Here is a 21,617-nt window from a genome sequence, read left to right on the forward strand (position 1 = left end):
TGCCCCCTTAACCCGCTCCACTCAGTAATCCTGAAATGGTTGTGTCACAAGAGAACAATAATGCAAAAAGCGTTTCTTTCTTTGCCGTGTGTTCCACAGGTGACAAAAAAGATAAAATTTGATCCATCTCATTTTAGAAATAGTATCATAAAGTAATAATAAGAGTTAGACAGGAGAATTTTGAATCATGCCTTGAGAGAGTGGACAAGGTCAGCATCGTATGATTCACTCGGCCAAAGGAATGTTTCTAATATACAATCCCGCGAAATACTTGGAATGCCGTGTAAAGCAATCGGAGAAAGTCGATTCTCCGGATCATTGGTTTGAGCCAATGACAGGCAGCTATCGGGCCGTTAATTGACAAGGCAATAGTCTTCATTTCAATGGCCAAGACTAGCGGTGCAATACGCCGTGTGTGATTCATCGCAAACTCTACATACGATAGATTCTTGCCTTCGCTTACCATACAAACTCATCCTAATGGACGATTCCACAATATGAGCTGAAAATTCGGCATCTTAATGGCTATGAACTGTTTACAGCAGTGCTCAGTACTTCTGAGTCTGCTGGTTTGGTGCGGGCAAATACATGGAGTACAGGGGGCTTGCACAACTGAAATTTTAGCGTCGGTGTTTGGAACTCTTGGAGCTGTAATATTTGCAGCAATAGTTGCCGCTTTGATATGGTATTTTTGCCTTCGAAAACCCGGTAAGAACACTTGAATTTACTCTTGAATTTTATTTCCTAGGTGACAGTCGGATCCCAAAAAGATGCACTTTATCGATTGTTTTTTTTTTATTTTCACAGGAAAACCCAAGGACCAGGACGTTGAGTTAGATGGCGCAGAAAAGACGTCCGGAAAATATGAAGCTGGGGCGATTATCGGATGTCCGCATTGCAAAGGCAACTTCAGACTCCCTCCTTATAGTAAGTTGTAAATTATGAATTAAAAAAGTACTCAAAATGCCAGGCTGATCACGCTTTGTGTTGACAACTATAGAAAGCAAAGAATCCAGAATATTCGTGTTAGGTGGTGAAATTGTAATGTGGGTTTATGCATATAGTAGCTTTTATCTTAACCATTTTGTAAATGTTTTTGTATAATAAATATTTATCCTCTAAGTTTTCTTTCCCAAGCTCGTAAATGTTTGTTGATGTGGCGACTTGTAATTATTTTAGCATAATTATATGACTAATCGAACAGAACAGGCTCACTGAGCTATAATTCCAGTATAATATTTATATTGACCTGGCAAATTTCTCACAAATCACTAACTTATTTTCGTTTAATGCTTTAGGTTAATTTTTAAAATCGAAATTCAATTACTTTAAGTGTTTAACAACCCGCTATGGAAATTGGCAAAGCATTTGATAGTCATTTTTTTTTTTTACATCTAGCCTTGAAATGTTTACAAACAATAGAGTAAGTTGCCCCAAACGTGCAGATAATTTACATGGTGGGAATTTTAAAACCCTTGCATAAGTGACTTCTACTATTTCACTGTCTGATCATTGTCTGTAAGAAGTTTATTGACATGTGAGTTTGTTTTTGAAACTTGATAGATTTGCTCGTTGCATTGACTCTAGTCACGCGTGACCTTCGAAATGAAAAAAAAAATACAATTAACTCAGATATAGGTTATTCTTTCTTAAAGCAGTTCTTCTGTAAAAATGACATTTATCAATCTGATTGCAGCTTTCTGGTTAATGGTATATCGTTTCTTCTGGTAATTGGAATCCATCCAAATTACAATGAATATAATATCTTTTGCAATCGAAATAATTTGTTAACGATATTAGTATTTACAAAGAAGTCCAAATTGCAGATAGCAAAATATCTCGCATATCCGACGGTCATTTGTACGCATACATGATTAGCAGATATAATATTTCCACCATACAGACTCATCTTCTAGGAAACTAGCCCCTTGGTTTTCATAGTCGTTCAATCGTCCCACACAATTTTGCGGAGACAACTGCATTTCAAATCGCCTTGCTTATCGATGATTCCAAGTTTGTTTAATTAAATTTTGTCAATCAGTTTTATATCCGGAAGTCAGATATGATTGTTGGTAAATTAATGCTAAGACATTTAACGTTTAATGTTTGTGTGGCGTGGGAAAAGTAAAACTGCTCAGCACTACTATGATTATGCCATGGATATGAAAAAGCCCGTTTTATAACCGGAAGGTTGCTTACCATATTTATTTTTATTGACTTATCGTGGCCTGGTAGATCGTGAGAAAACATGCTCACGTCTCAGTTATCAAGAGTCTAAGCACAAACACTTTAGATATTTTTATTTTTCTAACATTGGTATGCCAATCACGCGAAAGAACATCGAATGCCGTAATTGGTAGATTTTTCAGATAAGATTTGTTGATTTTTTCAAGGCGGCATCGAACAATGCCCTTGCAAACCATATGGAACGAAACCTCTGTTGTTTATAAAGCCAATTCTATTTTTTTTCTTAATAACACCGTCTATTTATTTCCTGTTTTTTTTGTCCAAATATTATGTTAGCATTGTTTCAACTTTAAGAGTGATATTTCATGTAATTGTCATTTTGGCTACCTCTTTGTATCAAGGAATGATTACCTATTCTCTTTAATGTTTATCATCAAACAATTGACACTTGAAACATCACGGATTGCATACTTTCGCATGGATTTGTCATCTAATTCCATGGTACCCTCTGTACCTCTAGCTTGCAATGCAAAACAGGAATTTTCTATTTAGGGCCACACTGAGTTAATTCTAATGTTGGGAAAATATTCGTGCAAAAGCTTCATGAATTCTTTTCATTTCTCTGTTTTAGTCATCCGAAGCCTGTTCAAATGATCCTAAAAAGCACTTCAACTAATAACTTAAAGTTCTTAGAGAGGTATTTTATGTATTTGCGCAGAACCATCGGATACATTTCTTGTCATTTTAGCTGTGAGAATGGTTCCTTATAGCATTGGAGAGCGTCTATATACTCGAATTCCATGTCACTGCTCATTAAAACGCACAGTAGGCTACCTTTAATTTCTTTTGCATATACTCTCTACCACAGGTATCCCGCGCCATTGGAATTCGAATAATCGATATAAGTTATTACCCGAGTGTAGAATATATATATATATATATATTCTACACACTATATATATATATATATATATATATATATATATATATATATATATATATATACCAAGATTAAACATTTTATGCGCCTTGTAGCTCCTTATGTGGTATTTGTGATTTGAATAAACGTTATGGGTAGTTTCGTGCTTGCGCTCGATTTGGTTTGTTTAATTTCACTCCATGCCTTTGGGGGAACGTAAAATTTGAGTGTGGTACGTACAAGAGCAAATGTATAATTACTAGTAAAATGATTTAGATGGTTTAATCATGATTTCTTTTTTAAGGGAAAGTCTTTGTGAAGATATCAGCATGTTCTTAAGAGCATTTATTTGCCATCCTTGAAACTTGCTTGTTGGATCGCGCATATTAAAAGTTTACCGCCCGTATAACATTGCCTCTGGGCTTAAACAGTTAGAACCGATTTTATATCACGCGAATGAATCAGGTTTTGGAGACGTTTAACTTATCTGTGTCTCGTGTTGAAAACTGAGTTTGAAAATCGCGAAATTCCACCGCAGGGCTAATATCAGAAAATAGATTATATGCAATATGGTCCTGTAAAAATATTGCTGTCTTAAGTCTTAAGGTTTAAAAAAATATCCTATTTAATCTGAGAACAAAAACTGATTGACATGATTTGTATTGGATCCAGTGGAGGCACCGAAGGGAGGGGCACAAAAATCGCAATAAAAAATTTAAGAAATAAATCCTGGTCCCCATTTCTCTGAATCCGCTATGGTCATTAACGACCATCGTCGACCTCTACGTCATTATGCTGCTATTTATAATCATTAGCCATTCTACATCATCATCATCATTATCGATACCGACACGACCTTTGTCCTTTTTTCATCGTCATCATTGTAATCATAATCATTGTTATCATCATAGTTCAATCATCATCGTAGCGACTATTTTGGCTTACTTCTCAACAATGTCATGCCATCACTATCATAATGAGTCGTTGCTACCGCCCCGTCCACTGCGATCTTTCATCGTTCAACCTTTATTAGCGTCAGTAACATGGCCATGTTTTCCATCAATTTCTCTGTTAATCACCATTTTTTTTCTTCTAATATAATACCTAGTATATATAGTGTTATCAATACTTAATATATATAAATAAAGCATCCATTTCCATCGGCTGATTTGCGAAAGCTATTGTCATATTTTATTGAAATTGGTCATAAATGTTAAATCTTTTAAGATCGTTAATTCGAGATTTTTTTCACATAGTTTGTCTTTCATTATTGAATTAAAACAATAACAAAGTTCTAGATGACAAGAGCTCTTTAATTATAATCATTAATAGTATTCCTATCTAACTCACCGTACGTTCTTTCTCATTTTAGGTGGATCCATGTCCGGCCCATCATTCCGTCCTGGAAGCCGTGAGATGGCCGTGGACGTGGACGTCCCAAATAACAATTTCAGTGGCTCTATCAACGGGCCAAAAGGATCCCTCCAAGGCTCAGGGGGCTCTCTCAACGGGCCATCCTTTGACAACGGCGGCCTGGATGCAGACGGGAAGATACCATACATTGTTGGTGTGAGTATAAACCTAAGGAATTCCGATCAGCCAATTATTTGCTACAAAAAAAAGTATTATCCACAATTATCACAGTTACTTAGTATCTTAGTTACTCGTTTGAAATAGTAGATGTTAGCAGTATGACTGGTTATGCGGGAAGCGTCAAATGGCGGGGTGTTAGGTCCCTCGTCATGCTTTCCTTTGCACGAAGAAAATAACTATTACAATGATTTTGTTCCATTTTTTAAAGCATTGCTCCAACCCTAGGGGGGCTAAAAGGCCCCGTATTTCATGAACCGCTTAAGCTATGACCATCAAACTTACAGACAATAGTCACCAGCATGTAAAGAATCGTCACGCCTTATTTTGGGTGTGGTCGAATCAATTATGACGTCACAAGGACGTCATAAATACGATGTCTAGATATTCTTTCAAATATTGCCTGAATTATCAGCATCTAGCTGCAATGAGAGTGATTAGCTAGCCCCAGTTTATTATTATTTATAAAACCTACAGCCAACTGTGGACACATCAATTAAGCGCGCACCAAATGGGTCATTAGGCCTGGTTGTAGCCGAGGAAAAGGGGTTCCAGAAACCTGCCATGTTCGTTCGCAACGTCATTCCTGGCAGTCCATCGGCGGAAGGAGGTGTCCTGGAACGTGGTTAGTAGTACCACAAATATTTTATCGCATTTTGTAACTCTGGAATAAACAACAATTTTCAGTAAGTTTGCACTCGAGAACCGATACGTATCATATCCCAAAGTGCTTCATGGGTATAAAATAAAACTAGCACATTTGCGTAATAAAAAAATGTTTGGGAAACATATTTTTTTTATGTGCATGCAAATATCCGTAATAGTGATTTTTTTTTCTTTTCATTTATACACTATCAATAAAAAAAACCTGGATAACGTCGCAGGAAACTTCTTTTTAATGAGAACCTATTTATCTTTCGCAATATGTGTGGGAAATCGTAGAGACTGCCGTCTTCTAAGGAGAGGGGAGGAGGATGGATTAGACGAACTCTCGTCTACAATAACAATATTTCCAAAGGATGATGTCTGCTCACTTTCACATCTGTAACCAACAGGAGATGAAGTCGTAGGTATCAATGGTGTGAACACAGAGGACATGACTCATCAACAGGCCATGGATCTTATCAAGAGTTCCCCGGGTAAAATAGACCTGAAGATAGTCAAGAACTCCCTCGATATTAAAGGTGAGCTCTTAGCAGCATCCAAGTCTAAGTTAACTTTGCTTAAAGATAGACCAATTTAATTTTTTTTATTGTCAAGAACTCACTCGATATTAAAGGTGAGCTCTTAGCAGCAACCAAATCAAAGTTATTTTTGCTCTGAAGATAGACCAATTAGATAGACCAATCCCTTTTTTACCTTCAAAGGTAACTTTGCTTAAAGATATACCAATTTAATTATTTTCTTTTTATTGTCAAGAGCTCACTCGATATTAAAGGTGAGCTCTTACCAGCAACCAAATCAAAGTTATTTTTGCTCTGAAGATAGATCAGTTAGATAGACCAATCCCTTCTTAACCTTCAAAGGTAAAATGAAAGCAAGAGCGCCAAGTGCCAGGCTACCTGAAACAAAAATCAACATGCCCGAAGGAGACGCCCACATATCCGGGCCTAACGCCTCCGTGCCTAAAGCATCCAAGGCCAAGGGTGGCATGAGCTGCTGTTCCAAGCCAAAGACAAAAGGTGACATGAACTACTCATACGAGATGGAGCCCGTAGAATACAAAGGACGAGACCTCAAGGGTCCCAATATCAGTCCAAGATCACATGTTATTGACATCGACGGAGGCGTCAAGACACCGGAAGTAGAGTTACCTGTGCGGCAGGGTATTGAGAATGCAGCTTTTGAAAGTCCTGATTTAGACGCCTCCCTGGAAGGTACGGATGTCGACTTTAGGGGACCATCATTTAATGGACCCAAAGGAGGGGCTTCATTTGATGGACCGGGTGGATCTCTGAGAGGACCTTCCTTTGATGGACCTAAGGGAGGGGCTTCATTTGGTGGACCAGACGGATCTCTGAGAGGGCCTTCCTTTGATGGACCGAAGGGAGGAGTCTCATTCAATGGCCCTGATGGATCTCTCAGTGGACCCTCCTTTGATGGGCCTAAAGGAGGGGCCTCATTTGGCGGACCAAAAGGCTCAGTGCAAGGTCCAGATTTGAATATAGGAGGAGGCGCTAATATCAAAGCACCTAAAGGTGGAGCATCGTTTGATGGGCCTGGGGGTTCCTTAAGTGGCCCGTCATTTGACGGACCAAGTGGAAGCGGCGGAGTGAATGTGAAAGGCCCGAAGTTGTCTGGACCATCTGCAGACCTGGACACATCTGTGGATGGGGCGGACATTCCATACATTGTCGGGGTAAGTGTAAATTAATAAATTGTGTTGTTTCGTATATATTTTATACATACCACATACTGTTAGGGTATGTAATAATAATTATAATTCGATTGTTGTATGTGCTTCTCATTTGCATCTTTCGTCCCTAAGGGTGATACGGGGATTAGGTTAAATTTTGACATCAGTGTATTCAATAGATGGCCGTAAATTTTTCATTTAAGAAGAATGAATGCACTTATCTTAAAAAGTTAAGCCAAATAATTACGGTTTTATCCACGGCGTATTTGACTGGTTACTTCATCATCTTAATTACCTCTCATTCCTCCCAATAACCCTCGCATATTAACCTTCTGCAGCCCAAGAAAGAGACAATAGTGTTAAAGGATGCTAATGGCGCGCTTAAGTTCCTCATCGCCAAGGAGCCAGGCATGCCAAGCCCTGCGCTCTTCGTGAGAAAAGTCTTTGCTCCTCCTTCGCAAGTCGGTGGTCTTGAGCCAGGTAGGGAGGTGGAGGTTTCAATCATGTAACGCTCTATCAGGAAATGGAGAGACTGCTGTTTTTAAAACCTCGTAAGAACAGCGCTTGCATCGTTCGTGCTTAGAATAGCCTTGGTCTGCTGGTCCCAAAACAAAGGAAATGTTGGCGAAATGGCCTTGTATAATGAAAAATAGGCAAGTAGTAAAACATTGCAGGACATCCTGGTTACGTGTATTCATTGCTGATGCTGTTTGCACGAGGCTCGAATGTTAGCGATGGCAGAAAGATAGGGGTTGTAATGGGATAGTGCAAGAGGTAGGGTGGTGTCAGAATAGGGTGAATACATCTTTTGCAATGCTTTTACAAATACTGCTAATGCACAGTATATAGTAAAAAGTCAGTAAAAGCTGCTTTATGTCTGCAGGAGATGAAATTGTTGGCATTAATGGCAAGTCGATAAAGGGAAAGTCACACGAGGAAGCGATGAATTTGATAAGACATACACAGGGACATCAAATCGACCTTACTATTGTCAAGAACTCGCGCGATACAAAAGGTACTGTTCTCTGTTCAACCTATTCATACTTATAGAATACCGATCGGTCACTCCTTTGTTATTGTTTACAATTGAAAATACAGCGGTCTATTTGCAAGAAAACCTTTAAATAACCACCTATGATTGAAGTTTTATACCTTATGAATGATATTTCTATTAGGCGTGATTGGCCTTTTTTAAGTCGACAATAGATTTTAGAAATATTAACTTGTGCAAGCCCGCGTTTTAATTGGACTTTAATCAGGTACGAGATTTTAAAGGAAAAGAAAACGTTAAATTTCTGCTTGCCATCCATTATCATAAAACGTGTTATTTTTTTAGAGATTCCTTACAGTAGATCCTTCGGTATTTAAAAACAGTCTGCAAATTATACAATTAGAAAGATCACGTAATTTCTCCAAGAATTTCCATATTTGGACTTTTTGAAATAGTGATGCCCTTCTATACCCCTTTGATATGATCATTGAACATATTAAAGCTACCTAAACTAAAACATATGTTATCTGTATGAAACATCCGCTTTAAATATCTATCGTCTTCCAATAAAATATAATTTGAAGTCTGTTTTCCATGAAATATAATTTAATCTCTGTTTACCTTTTGGGTATCTCCATTTCCTATTCAAAGCCACTCACTTTGATATTCTTAACACAGCTAATCTGAAGTGGAAGAAACCAGAAGTTGATGTGCATACACCAGACGCCAAGATGTCAAAGCCAAAATTCAGCTGCTGTGGCTCACCAAAAACAAAAGGCGAAGCAAACTATTCGTACGGCGTAGACGGAGATGGAGCAGATAATAACGTAAAAGGTCCTGAAGGAAAGGTGTCACGGCCAGACGTGAATGTCAGAGGTCCCAAAGGGAAAGTTCCACAAGACGATGTTAACGTTAGAGGTCCTTCGGGATCAGTGAATAATCCTGAAGGCTTTGTAGACGTGGATATTGACGGCCCAGATGTTCACGGTACCAACGCTAACATCAAAAGGCCTAATGTCAAAGGTAATAAAAAGATAAAAGGTGCGAAAGTTTCTTGCTGCGCCTCGCCTAAGGGTGGCGACGACTTTGACAATCACTACGAACTTCCAAAGCCAAGAGGAAGCATAGATGGACCAGATTTTGAGGTTAACGGACCAAAAGGTGACCTAGATGGAGACTTCGACATTCCATCACCATCTCGGCCAGGTATCAACGTTGATGGTCCTCGGTTTCCTAAAGTAAAGAAACAAATCGATGCTACAGACATGTCAGTCAGAGGACCTGAGATTGCTGGCCCGGACTTTGATCCAAACATCGATGGACCAGGTATCAAGGGTCCGGGATGGAAGGGACCAAACATCAAGGAGCCTACATTCGAAGGCAAAGCAAAAACTCCTAATATAAAAGGGGATGTCGACATTGAAGGACCTGATGCTGATGTAGATGGCTCCAGCTGGAAATTTAAGGGACCAAAGATGCCGAAATTTGGTGGAAACGGACGCTCGCCAGACGTAGATATACATGGTCCAGACTTTAACGGAGACATTGACTCCCCTGACATTGACATAAAGGGAAAAATTGACTCCCCAGAAGTCAACGTAAAAGGAGATATAGACAGTCCTGATGCTGATATCAACGGACCAGGCTGGAAGTTCAAGGGACCTAAGATGCCAAAGTTCAAGGGACCGTCATTCGAAGGAAAAGGAAAGTCAGGTCATATAGATATCGAGGGACCGGACTTCGATGGCCCTAATGTAAAAGGTGACATCGACACTCCCGATATCAATTTAAAAGGAGACATTGATACACCAGACGTCAACGTAAAGGGAGACATCGACGGACCTGATGCTGATGTGCATGGACCAGGCTGGAAGTTTAAAGGACCTAAGATGCCAAAATTTAAAGGACCGACATTTGGGGGAAAAGGAAAGTCTGGCGACATTGACTACGATGGACCTGACTTCGATGGTCCCAAAGTAAAAGCTAACGTTGAGGTTCCAGACGCAAGTATTAAAGGGCCTGATATCGATGGCTCAGCAGGCGGCGGTATAAATCTTCCAGATGCAAACATCAAGGGGCCCGGATTCAAAATCAAGGGCGACCATGACGGATCTTCCTCAGATTCTGACGATGACCATTCTCACGGATTCTCAATGCCGAAATTCAAGATGCCTAAATTCAAGGGACCATCCTTCGGGGGAAAAGGGAAATCTGGCGACATCGATGTCGAGGGGCCAGAGTTAAAAGGCCCCAAAGTGGAAGGAGACATTGACACCCCTGACGTCAATGTGAAAGGAGACATCGATACCCCTGACTTCAACGTAAAGGGAGACATCGATGGACCTGATGCTGATATCAACGGTCCAAGCTGGAAGTTCAAGGGACCAAAGATGCCCAAATTCAAGGGACCGTCATTCGGAGGAAAGGGAAAGTCTGGCGATATAGATATTGAGGGACCGGACTTCGACGGACCTAATGTGAAAGGCGACATCGACCCTCCCGATATCAATTTAAAAGGAGACATTGATACACCAGACGTCAACGTAAAGGGAGACATCGACGGACCTGATGCTGATGTGCACGGACCAGGCTGGAAGTTTAAAGGACCTAAGATGCCAAAATTCAAAGGACCGTCATTTGGGGGAAAAGGAAAGTCTGGCGACATTGACTACGATGGACCTGACTTCGATGGTCCCAAAGTAAAAGCAAACGTCGAGGTTCCAGACGCAAGTATTAAAGGGCCTGATATCGATGGCTCAGCAGGCGGCGGTATAAATCTTCCAGATGCAAACATCAAGGGACCCGGATTCAAAATCAAGGGCGACCATGACGGATCTTCCTCAGATTCGGACGATGACCATTCTCACGGATTCTCAATGCCGAAATTCAAGATGCCTAAATTCAAGGGACCATCCTTCGGGGGAAAAGGGAAATCTGGCGACATCGATGTCGAGGGGCCAGAGTTAAAAGGCCCCAAAGTGGAAGGAGACATTGACACCCCTGACGTCAATGTGAAAGGAGACATCGATACCCCTGACTTCAACGTAAAGGGAGACATCGATGGACCTGATGCTGATATCAACGGTCCAAGCTGGAAGTTCAAGGGACCAAAGATGCCCAAATTCAAGGGACCGTCATTCGGAGGAAAAGGAAAGTCTGGCGATATAGATATTGAGGGACCGGACTTCGACGGACCTAATGTGAAAGGCGACATCGACCCTCCCGATATCAATTTAAAAGGAGACATTGATACACCAGACGTCAACGTAAAGGGAGACATCGACGGACCTGATGCTGATGTGCACGGACCAGGCTGGAAGTTTAAAGGACCTAAGATGCCAAAATTCAAAGGACCGTCATTTGGGGGAAAAGGAAAGTCTGGCGACATTGACTACGATGGACCTGACTTCGATGGTCCCAAAGTAAAAGCAAACGTCGAGGTTCCAGACGCAAGTATTAAAGGGCCTGATATCGATGGCTCAGCAGGCGGCGGTATAAATCTTCCAGATGCAAACATCAAGGGACCCGGATTCAAAATCAAGGGCGACCATGACGGATCTTCCTCAGATTCGGACGATGACCATTCTCACGGATTCTCAATGCCGAAATTCAAGATGCCTAAATTCAAGGGACCATCCTTCGGGGGAAAAGAGAAATCTGGCGACATCGATGTCGAGGGGCCAGAGTTAAAAGGCCCCAAAGTGGAAGGAGACATTGACACCCCTGACGTCAATGTGAAAGGAGACATCGATACCCCTGACTTCAACGTAAAGGGAGACATCGATGGACCTGATGCTGATATCAACGGTCCAAGCTGGAAGTTCAAGGGACCAAAGATGCCCAAATTCAAGGGACCGTCATTCGGAGGAAAGGGAAAGTCTGGCGATATAGATATTGAGGGACCGGACTTCCACGGACCTAATGTGAAAGGCGACATCGACACTCCCGATATCAATTTAAAAGGAGACATTGATACACCAGACGTCAACGTAAAGGGAGACATCGATGGACCTGATGCTGATGTGCATGGACCAGGCTGGAAGTTTAAAGGACCTAAGATGCCAAAATTCAAAGGACCGTCATTTGGGGGAAAAGGAAAGTCTGGCGACATTGACTACGATGGACCTGACTTCGATGGTCCCAAAGTAAAAGCTAACGTCGAGGTTCCAGACGCAAGTATTAAAGGGCCTGATATCGATGGCTCAGCAGGCGGCGGTATAAATCTTCCAGATGCAAACATCAAGGGGCCCGGATTCAAAATCAAGGGCGACCATGACGGATCTTCCTCAGATTCTGACGATGACCATTCTCACGGATTCTCAATGCCGAAATTCAAGATGCCTAAATTCAAGGGACCATCCTTCGGGGGAAAAGGGAAATCTGGCGACATCGATGTCGAGGGGCCAGAGTTAAAAGGCCCCAAAGTGGAAGGAGACATTGACACCCCTGACGTCAATGTGAAAGGAGACATCGATACCCCTGACTTCAACGTAAAGGGAGACATCGATGGACCTGATGCTGATATCAACGGTCCAAGCTGGAAGTTCAAGGGACCAAAGATGCCCAAATTCAAGGGACCGTCATTCGGAGGAAAGGGAAAGTCTGGCGATATAGATATTGAGGGACCGGACTTCCACGGACCTAATGTGAAAGGCGACATCGACACTCCCGATATCAATTTAAAAGGAGACATTGATACACCAGACGTCAACGTAAAGGGAGACATCGATGGACCTGATGCTGATGTGCATGGACCAGGCTGGAAGTTTAAAGGACCTAAGATGCCAAAATTCAAAGGACCGTCATTTGGGGGAAAAGGAAAGTCTGGCGACATTGACTACGATGGACCTGACTTCGATGGTCCCAAAGTAAAAGCAAACGTCGAGGTTCCAGACGCAAGTATTAAAGGGCCTGATATCGATGGCTCAGCAGGCGGCAGTATAAATCTTCCAGATGCAAACATCAAGGGACCCGGATTTAAAATCAAGGGCGACCATGACGGATCTTCCTCAGATTCGGACGGTGACCATTCTCACGGATTCTCAATGCCGAAATTCAAGATGCCTAAATTCAAGGGACCATCCTTCGGGGGAAAAGGGAAATCTGGCGACATCGATGTCGAGGGGCCAGAGTTAAAAGGCCCCAAAGTGGAAGGAGACATTGACACCCCTGACGTCAATGTGAAAGGAGACATCGATACCCCTGACTTCAATGTGAAAGGAGACATCGAAGGACCTGATGCCGATATTGACAGCCCTGGGTGGAAGTTCAAAGGACCTAAGATGCCCAAGTTCAAGGGACCGTCATTCGGAGGAAAGGGAAAGTCTGGCGATATAGATATTGAGGGACCGGACTTTGACGGACCTAATGTGAAAGGCGACATCGACACTCCCGATATCAATTTAAAAGGAGACATTGATACACCAGACGTCAACGTAAAGGGAGACATCGATGGACCTGATGCTGATTTGCATGGACCAGGCTGGAAGTTTAAAGGACCTAAGATGCCAAAATTCAAAGGACCGTCATTTGGGGGAAAAGGAAAGTCTGGCGACATTGACTTCGATGGACCTGACTTTAAAAGCCCGAAGTTGAAAGGCGAAATCGACACTCCAGACATTAACGTAAAAGGAGACTTAGACACGCCAGATGTCAATGTGAAAGGAGACATCAATGGACCTGATGTAGATATCGATGGGCTAGGCTGGAAGTTCAAAGGGCCCAAAATGCCAAATTTCAAATCCCCTTCTTTCGGAGGAAAAGGCAAAACTCCAGATGTAGATGTTCATGGCTCAGATTTTAATGGCCCACCAGTGCAATTTGACGTAGATGTTCCAGACACAAGTATTAAAGGGCCTGATATCGATGGCTCAGCAGGCGGCGGTATAAATCTTCCAGATGCAAACATCAAGGGACCCGGATTTAAAATCAAGGGCGACCATGACGGATCTTCCTCAGATTCGGACGATGACCATTCTCACGGATTCTCAATGCCAAAACTCAAGATGCCTAAATTCAAGGGACCATCCTTCGGGGGAAAAGGGAAATCTGGCGACATCGATGTCGACGGGCCAGAGTTTAAAGGTCAAAAAGTGGAAGGAGACATTGACACCCCTGACGTCAATGTGAAAGGAGACATTGATACACCAGACGTCAACGTAAAGGGAGACATCGATGGACCTGATGCTGATATCAACGGACCAGGCTGGAAGTTCAAGGGACCAAAGATGCCCAAGTTCAAGGGACCATCCTTCGGGGGAAAAGGGAAATCTGGCGACATCGAAGTCGAGGGACCAGGTTTTAAAGGTCCCAAAATAAAAGGAGACATTGACACCCCTGACATAAACTTGAAAGGCGACATCGATACCCCTGACTTCAATGTGAAGGGAGACATCGACGGACCTGATGCCGATATTGACAGCCCTGGGTGGAAGTTCAAAGGACCTAAGATGCCCAAGTTGAAGGGACCATCATTCGGAGGGAAAGGAAAGTCTGGCGATAGTGACTACGATGGCCCTGACTTCGATAAACCTAAAGTAAAAGCAAACGTCGAGGTTCCAGACGCAAGTATTAAAGGGCCTGATATCGATGGCTCAGCAGGCGGCAGGATAAATCTACCAGATGCAAACATCAAGGGACCCGGATTAAAAATCAAGGCCGACCATGAAGAATCTTCCTCAGATTCAGACGATGACCATTCTCACGGATTCTCAATGCCGAAATTCAAAATGCCTAAATTCAAGGGACCATCCTTTGGGGGACAAGGGAAATCTGGCGACATCGATGTCGAGGGGCCTGATTTTAAAGGTCCCAAAGTGAAAGGAGACGTTGACACCCCTGACATAAACTTGAAAGGCGACATCGATACCCCTGACTTCAATGTGAAGGGAGACATCGACGGACCTGATGCCGATATTGACAGCCCTGGGTGGAAGTTCAAAGGACCTAAGATGCCCAAGTTCAAGGGACCATCATTCGGAGGGAAAGGAAAGTCTGGCGATAGTGACTACGATGGCCCTGACTTCGATAAACCTAAAGTAAAAGCAAACGTCGAGGTTCCAGACGCAAGTATTAAAGGGCCTGATATCGATGGCTCAGCAGGCGGCGGTATAAACCTACCAGATGCAAACATCAAGGGACCCGGATTAAAAATCAAGGGCGACCATGAAGGATCTTCCTCAGATTCGGACGATGACCATTCTCACGGATTCTCAATGCCGAAATTCAAGATGCCTAAATTCAAGGGACCATCCTTTGGGGGACAAGGGAAATCTGGCGACATCGATGTCGAGGGGCCTGATTTTAAAGGTCCCAAAGTGAAAGGAGACGTTGACACCCCTGACATAAACTTGAAAGGCGACATCGATACCCCTGACTTCAATGTGAAGGGAGACATCGACGGACCTGATGCCGATATTGACAGCCCTGGTTGGAAGTTCAAAGGACCTAAGATGCCCAAGTTCAAGGGACCGTCATTCGGAGGAAAAGGAAAGTCTGGTGATATAGATATTAAGGCGCCGGACTTCGATGGCCCCAAAGTGAAAGGAGACATTGACACCCCTGACATAAACTTGAAAGGCGACATCGATACCCCTGACTTCAATGTGAAGGGAGACATCGACGGACCTGATGCCGATATTGACAGCCCTGGTTGGAAGTTCAAAGGACCTAAGATGCCCAAGTTCAAGGGACCATCATTCGGAGGGAAAGGAAAGTCTGGCGACATTGACTACGATGGCCCTGACTTCGATAAATCTGAAGTAAAATCAAACGTCTTAGTCCCAGACGCAAGTATTAAAGGGTCTGATATCGATGGCTCAGCAGGCGGCAGTATAAATCTTCCAGATGCAAACATCAAGGGACCCGGATTTAAAATCAAGGGCGACCATGACGGATCTTCCTCAGATTCGGACGATGACCATTCTCACGGATTCTCAAGGCCAAAATTCAAGATGCCTAAATTCAAGGGACCATCCTTCGGGGGACAAGGGAAACCTGCCGACATCGATGTCGAGGGGCCTGATTTTAAAGGTCCCAAAGTGAAAGGAGACGTTGACATCCCTGACATCAACTTGAAAGGGCCGGACTTCGATGGCCCTAATGTGAAAGGCAACATCGACACACCAAATATCATTTCAACAGGAGACATTGATACACCAGACGTCAACGTAAAGGGAGACATCGATGGACCTGATGCTGATATCCATGGACCAGGCTGGAAGTTCAAAGGACCTAAGATGCCAAAATTTAAGGGCCCTTCCTTTGGTGGGAAGGGAAAGTCTGGTGATATTGAGGTTGAGGGGCCTGAGTTTAAAGGGCCTAAAGTGAAAGGAGACATAGACTCCCCTGATGCTGATTTCAAAGGAGGCATCGAGGGACCTGATGCTGATGTCGATAGCCGTTGGAAATTCAAGGCTCCTCATTTCCATATGCCAAGCCTGAAAGGCAAATCTAAGTCTTACAAACTAGACCACGGATTTCCTGAAACTGAAGATGCTACCGTGAAAGGTTTTGTAAATACTCCTGACGTCGGTATTCAAGGTCCTAGCATTGACAAACCTGACATCAAGTTGCCTTCAGGAAAAATTGATTTCGAGCATGATACAGGATCAACGATGCCCGACGTTAAAGGCCCGTCATTTGAAGTCAAGATGGGCACCCCAGATGTTGTTAGAGGCCCTAGTGTAAAAGGTCCGTCGGTGACGGGAGACATGAGAGGTCCTGATGTTGGTGGCTACATAGCAACGCCTGATCGAGACGATAAAGACAATGATTCTTGGTTCGGTTTGAAACTTCCTGGTTGGCTTAAAGGTTCCCAGAGCCCAGATAAGCCGTCTGCCGATGCAAGCCTCAGGGGACCTACGGTTGATATCAGTGGTCCAAATTTAGACTTCGAGGGAGATGCTAATGCCGGTTTTAGCACCCCCAAACAGACCGGTGGTGTTGAGGGACCCGACTTTAACGTGAGTGGGCCTTCATTTGGTGGTGGATTTAATATCAGTCATGATCATAATTTTAATGACGACATAGTAACTGTCGTGCAAACGGACGATCTCGAAACAGTGGCGCATGACACTCATTTTGATGACCTTCAATATGATGGAAAAGATCTTAAAGTAAAAGGAGAAGCAACAAAGCTTAAGATCGGCGCAAGAAGAGATCGTTCTAGCTCTAGTTCAAGCTCGTCTGACGATGAAATTAAAGCACCAAGAATTAAAGGTGGTTTGGAGCTTGCCAAGCAGCGGCATCGGAAGTCGTCTAGCTCATCATCCGACGGCGAGAAACAGAGAAGAAGACGAAGGAGGAAGTCGAGCTCAGGCAGTGAAGGCAAAAGTAAACTTGGCTTTAAGGGACCTAGGATGCCAATCGTCGAGGCCGATATCACAGCCGAAAGGAAAAGTTCTGCTAGCTCTCTCTCCGGTCCAGATGGAACAACTAAGTTTGGCGTAGATGTAGAAAAGCCAAAAATTAAAGGACTCCCTAAATCTAATTCCTCTTCATCATCGTCATCTTCATCTTCCTCTGATGAGGAAAAACGCGTTGACGTTAAGTTCCCCGTTCATGAGGTAGTAACCCCCAAAATTAAGTCTTCGCCAAGCCCTTTGACAGTCCCAGGAAAAGACACTAGCTCTAGTAGTAGTTCAAGCTCTTCGAGTGAGAGTGAAGATAACGCCAAAAGAGATACTGGAAAGAAAACCTTCCGCCTTCCATCTGCAGACGTCTCTGTTGATCCTGAGCAAATCCAAGTGGTCGAAAGCTCAGTTGTTGAAACTCTTGACGAAGATTTTGATAAGATGTTTGGGGAAGATCCCGGAGACAGGAAAATAGTGAAGACCAAGCAAACTGTCATGAAGGTTGAATCAACAAAGGTATTCCCATCAGCGGGTGGCACGGTTAATCTCAAGCTAGTCCCAAAGCCAGACGCTCAATCTTCGAAACACCCTACCTCTCCGACGTCGCCATCCAACATTGATTCAAGGCTGTGGGAGATAGTTCAAGGATACATTGATCAAGATTCTATTCTAGATGAAGACGGAAAGCCTGTGAGACGAAATTCAGGGGAAAGGAAGGCGAGGGCAAGATCGCTTCCCCCAAGGACGAGTCCTTTGAGACCTTTATCTTCGGAGATCTCACTTGACGATGACGCGAAGGATGATCCGTGGATGAGGCATTATGGCAGAGTAGGGGATATGAGCAGGTCTACAGAGCAACTAGACCGACCAAGTAAGTCAAACTAAGAATTATGGCCATTTTAAAATGATAATAACTATACTTTCGACAACTTTAGTTAGAATTTTTGGGAACCATTAATAGTGGGTACCCACTAGTAAAGTTATCCACTTAAGATACTAGAGCATTATGTGACATGGTTAAAACGAGGATTTTAAATGTGGAAATGTTCGTGTACGAGTCTCTGTTAGCGAATTAGCCGTCAATCTGTTATGTCAAGAATTGATGCATAACAATATCATATTTTTTTTAACAGAATCCAGAAGTATTGACCGCGCAGAAAAAGTCAGTCCCTCATTCGTATTCTCTAAAATCCCCCATGTTAAAGGACCACTCAGTACCGCCGAGCGTACTGAACCTAGCCCCCAGGACCAGCAGCCGACATCACCTACTAGTCAGGACCGGCAAAAAATCCGAGACCTTGGAGGTGCACCAAGGAGACGACTGCACGAGGGTATGTTCGACCTTAACAGAGAGCGACCCAGACCTAGGTCCACAGACATCGAAGTACCAAGGGAGAGTAGGAAGATGCTTTGGGAGCTTGAAACTGCAAAGGCTAACAAAAGCGTTGATGAGCCCAAGCGGAGATCGTACGAACCTGTCACAGGCGTCGAAATGAGACAGAAACGTCCTGGCGCCGAGGCGAGACCGAGGCCTAAGTCTACACCTGTCTCAACGGCATTCGGTCGAAATATTGCTCCTGTCGAAGTCGATATCCCGATATCCACGACCTCGTCGACTAGGAAAGACACGGATAGCCCTAAAATAGCTTCGCTTTCCGAGCGAAAGAAACAGCTTTCCGTTCAATTACCATACCTTCAAAAGCCAAGAGAAGAGGAGACGGAAGGGCAGAGAAGGTTAATGTCCCAGCAGCAGCGAGATCTAGAGAGACGGAGGCAGTTCATGGAGTCGGGTAAACCTGGAGAGACCCGAGGACTTACTCTCAGAGAAAGAAAGGCACAGTTCGATAAGAAGGTAAAAACCCATTGATCTAGTTTTTAAAGTTTAAAGGGCCTACGCCATCTGTTGTGCATCTGGTATGCGCGAGGAGTTTTAAGTTCTCCTAACGCAAAACTGAGGATCTTTTTGACCGACAGAACCACAAAATAGTATGCGTGATTATCCAGGCTAGCTTGGATCTCCCCTCTAATGGCTCATAAGCAACTCCCACGGAAACTCATGGTATAGCCCGTTGCTACCAGCGCCAGCTTCTATCATACTTGGACAGTGAAACCTGTGCCTTTTTCACAACTTTTATGGTGCTTCGTGGTGCTTTGTCAACATTTACTTTAGTATGTGGCTGACCGGGCAGGGCTGTGCAAAAAACTGTCGGATGATACTATTTGCTTTATTCGCAATTTTTACGTTGCGCGGGGGATCGAGTTGATAAGCGAACAGCATGCTGGGATACGATTAGGGGATGCAATTTAATATGACGTCGAACGGTGCCGTCGAGTTGATAAGCGAACAGCATGCTGGGATACGATTAGGGGATGCAATTTAATATGACGTCGAACGGTGCCAGTGTCGGTGTTGTGAATCTTACTAAAGGATATATTCCAGAAAACAGAATTGCTAAAACCTTTAATTTCCTAGCTTTCATTCAGTATCGCACCAACATGTTTACGACGCCATGCTGTGTTCGCTTATAAACTCGACCCAATCCTCCGCGCAGCATAGGAGTGGCGAATAAGCAGACGAACCCTCTCGTGTGTTAACAAACGCCCGCTTTATATCTATTAATATCTTGAGTGTGCCACCACTTCCTTTCTATTTTATTTTTTTTTCGGTCTCCTGTACAGGAAATTTTACCTGCAAACAAGACTTACGCGGTGTACTCGATGAACTAATAGCTGCATGTTAATGTTGTATCGTGTGTTTTCCCAACAGTGATACTGTTTGTTTTCCCAAAAGACAGACATCAGACCATCAGTAGACGATAAAGTGAACAAGACACAGCCCCAAGCTCAACCTAAGCCTCGACCAAGAACAAACAGACCGGCCCAGCCTGTTCCAGCAAGGAGACAATCACCTCGAGTGCCTGAGGCGTCAGGCGGTCATCCTCAGAAACCCGAACCAAAACCTAGAGCGCAATCAAAGCCAGCAAAGCCTACTCAAAACGTCAATCAGGCAGACGATCTCGACACTTCTGCTGCTCCGTTATCTCCCGATCTTGATCGACTTGCTACCGATTTGTCGTTGAATCCATCGTTGTCTGCCGATATGCCGTTAATGAGGGAACTTTTGATTGGAACTAGCACGTCGCCGTTTGAGATCGATCTAAATGCGTCCAACTCGAATGGTGCAACCCGTACGTTTACAGAAATATAGTCTGAATAGGTGTTAGAGGAGTTGAATATTTCGATTATATTTTCTAAGAATGTCATATTTTCGAAAAATGGTTTTCTTACATAGAAACAAATCATAAACAGAACAAACGCTTAAAAAGCTTATGCTTCGCAACATTAGAGGTATTTCATTCGAAATTAATAAGCTTTCTCACAGTTGAAAGCTTCTATATTGACGTGCCCACTTTATAGAAGACCCAACAACAGTGATAACGCATTATATCGCAATTTATGATGGATTTCGTCAAAATATAAATTTGCTCACGCATTTTGTAGTCAAACGAAAAATAATTCAAAATAATACAAAATATTTTCATTGTAGAAATATTATTATTATTCGATTACAGCAGTAACGCCACTAGTATCGCAGCACTGAATTCCAGTTTGTATATTCCATTATAGACTTTGTCAACCAATTTTTGATAGATAAGATCCACCGTTATTTGTGCTAATCAGACAAACTATATTTCAAAGTATTTATTCAATAGTCACTTCACTATAGCCATATTTTCTAATCTTTCTGAGAAATTAACATGTAGTATTCGCTTTGACATAATTTGCCAAGCAATAAAATGATTTGCATTATACTTTGTAATAAATAAGTAATATTCGACATGATTTTGTCTTCATCAACGGGGCAATAAAACCAGACTTTTGTTTTTAGATGCAGGAAAAGAAATATCAACACAAGGTTAAAATGTTCCCTCCCCCCACCACCATCACCATCCCTCACCCACGCTCTTCGACAAACGTCAACAACAAAACTGCATTTTAAAAAAGGCGTAAGACGAACCAATTCAACCTTGAGTTTACTTATTTACTTGCGATTCCATCGCGCATCTAAAGCTTGTTGTTTTCCCTCTTTTAATTACTCTGACAATCAGGTCATCTCATTATATTAGTCCGTAAATCAATAATTACCCAATTGTCAGGGCCAGCAACAATGGTTGGGGATGGGGCAGGCTACACTCAAATGCTCCCTTCTAATTTTGTGTT

General features: G+C 42.9%; 1 protein-coding gene across 1 annotated transcript; it reads left to right on the forward strand.

The window, feature by feature from the left end:
- The first annotated feature begins 375 nt into the window (after positions 1–375).
- LOC116612435 (neuroblast differentiation-associated protein AHNAK) lies at positions 376–21,234 on the forward strand. Its single transcript, XM_048730543.1, has 11 exons — positions 376–708; positions 808–927; positions 4,479–4,675; positions 5,174–5,321; positions 5,752–5,880; positions 6,223–7,055; positions 7,391–7,532; positions 7,936–8,067; positions 8,722–18,267; positions 18,530–19,248; positions 20,188–21,234. Exons 1-11 carry the CDS (start codon positions 522–524, stop codon positions 20,602–20,604), a joined length of 12,570 nt encoding a protein of 4,189 aa, XP_048586500.1. The 5' UTR covers positions 376–521; the 3' UTR covers positions 20,605–21,234.
- The last annotated feature ends 383 nt before the right edge of the window (positions 21,235–21,617 follow it).

This window comes from Nematostella vectensis, chromosome 7, assembly GCF_932526225.1.
Source record: "Nematostella vectensis chromosome 7, jaNemVect1.1, whole genome shotgun sequence".
Lineage (NCBI taxonomy): Eukaryota > Metazoa > Cnidaria > Anthozoa > Actiniaria > Edwardsiidae > Nematostella > Nematostella vectensis.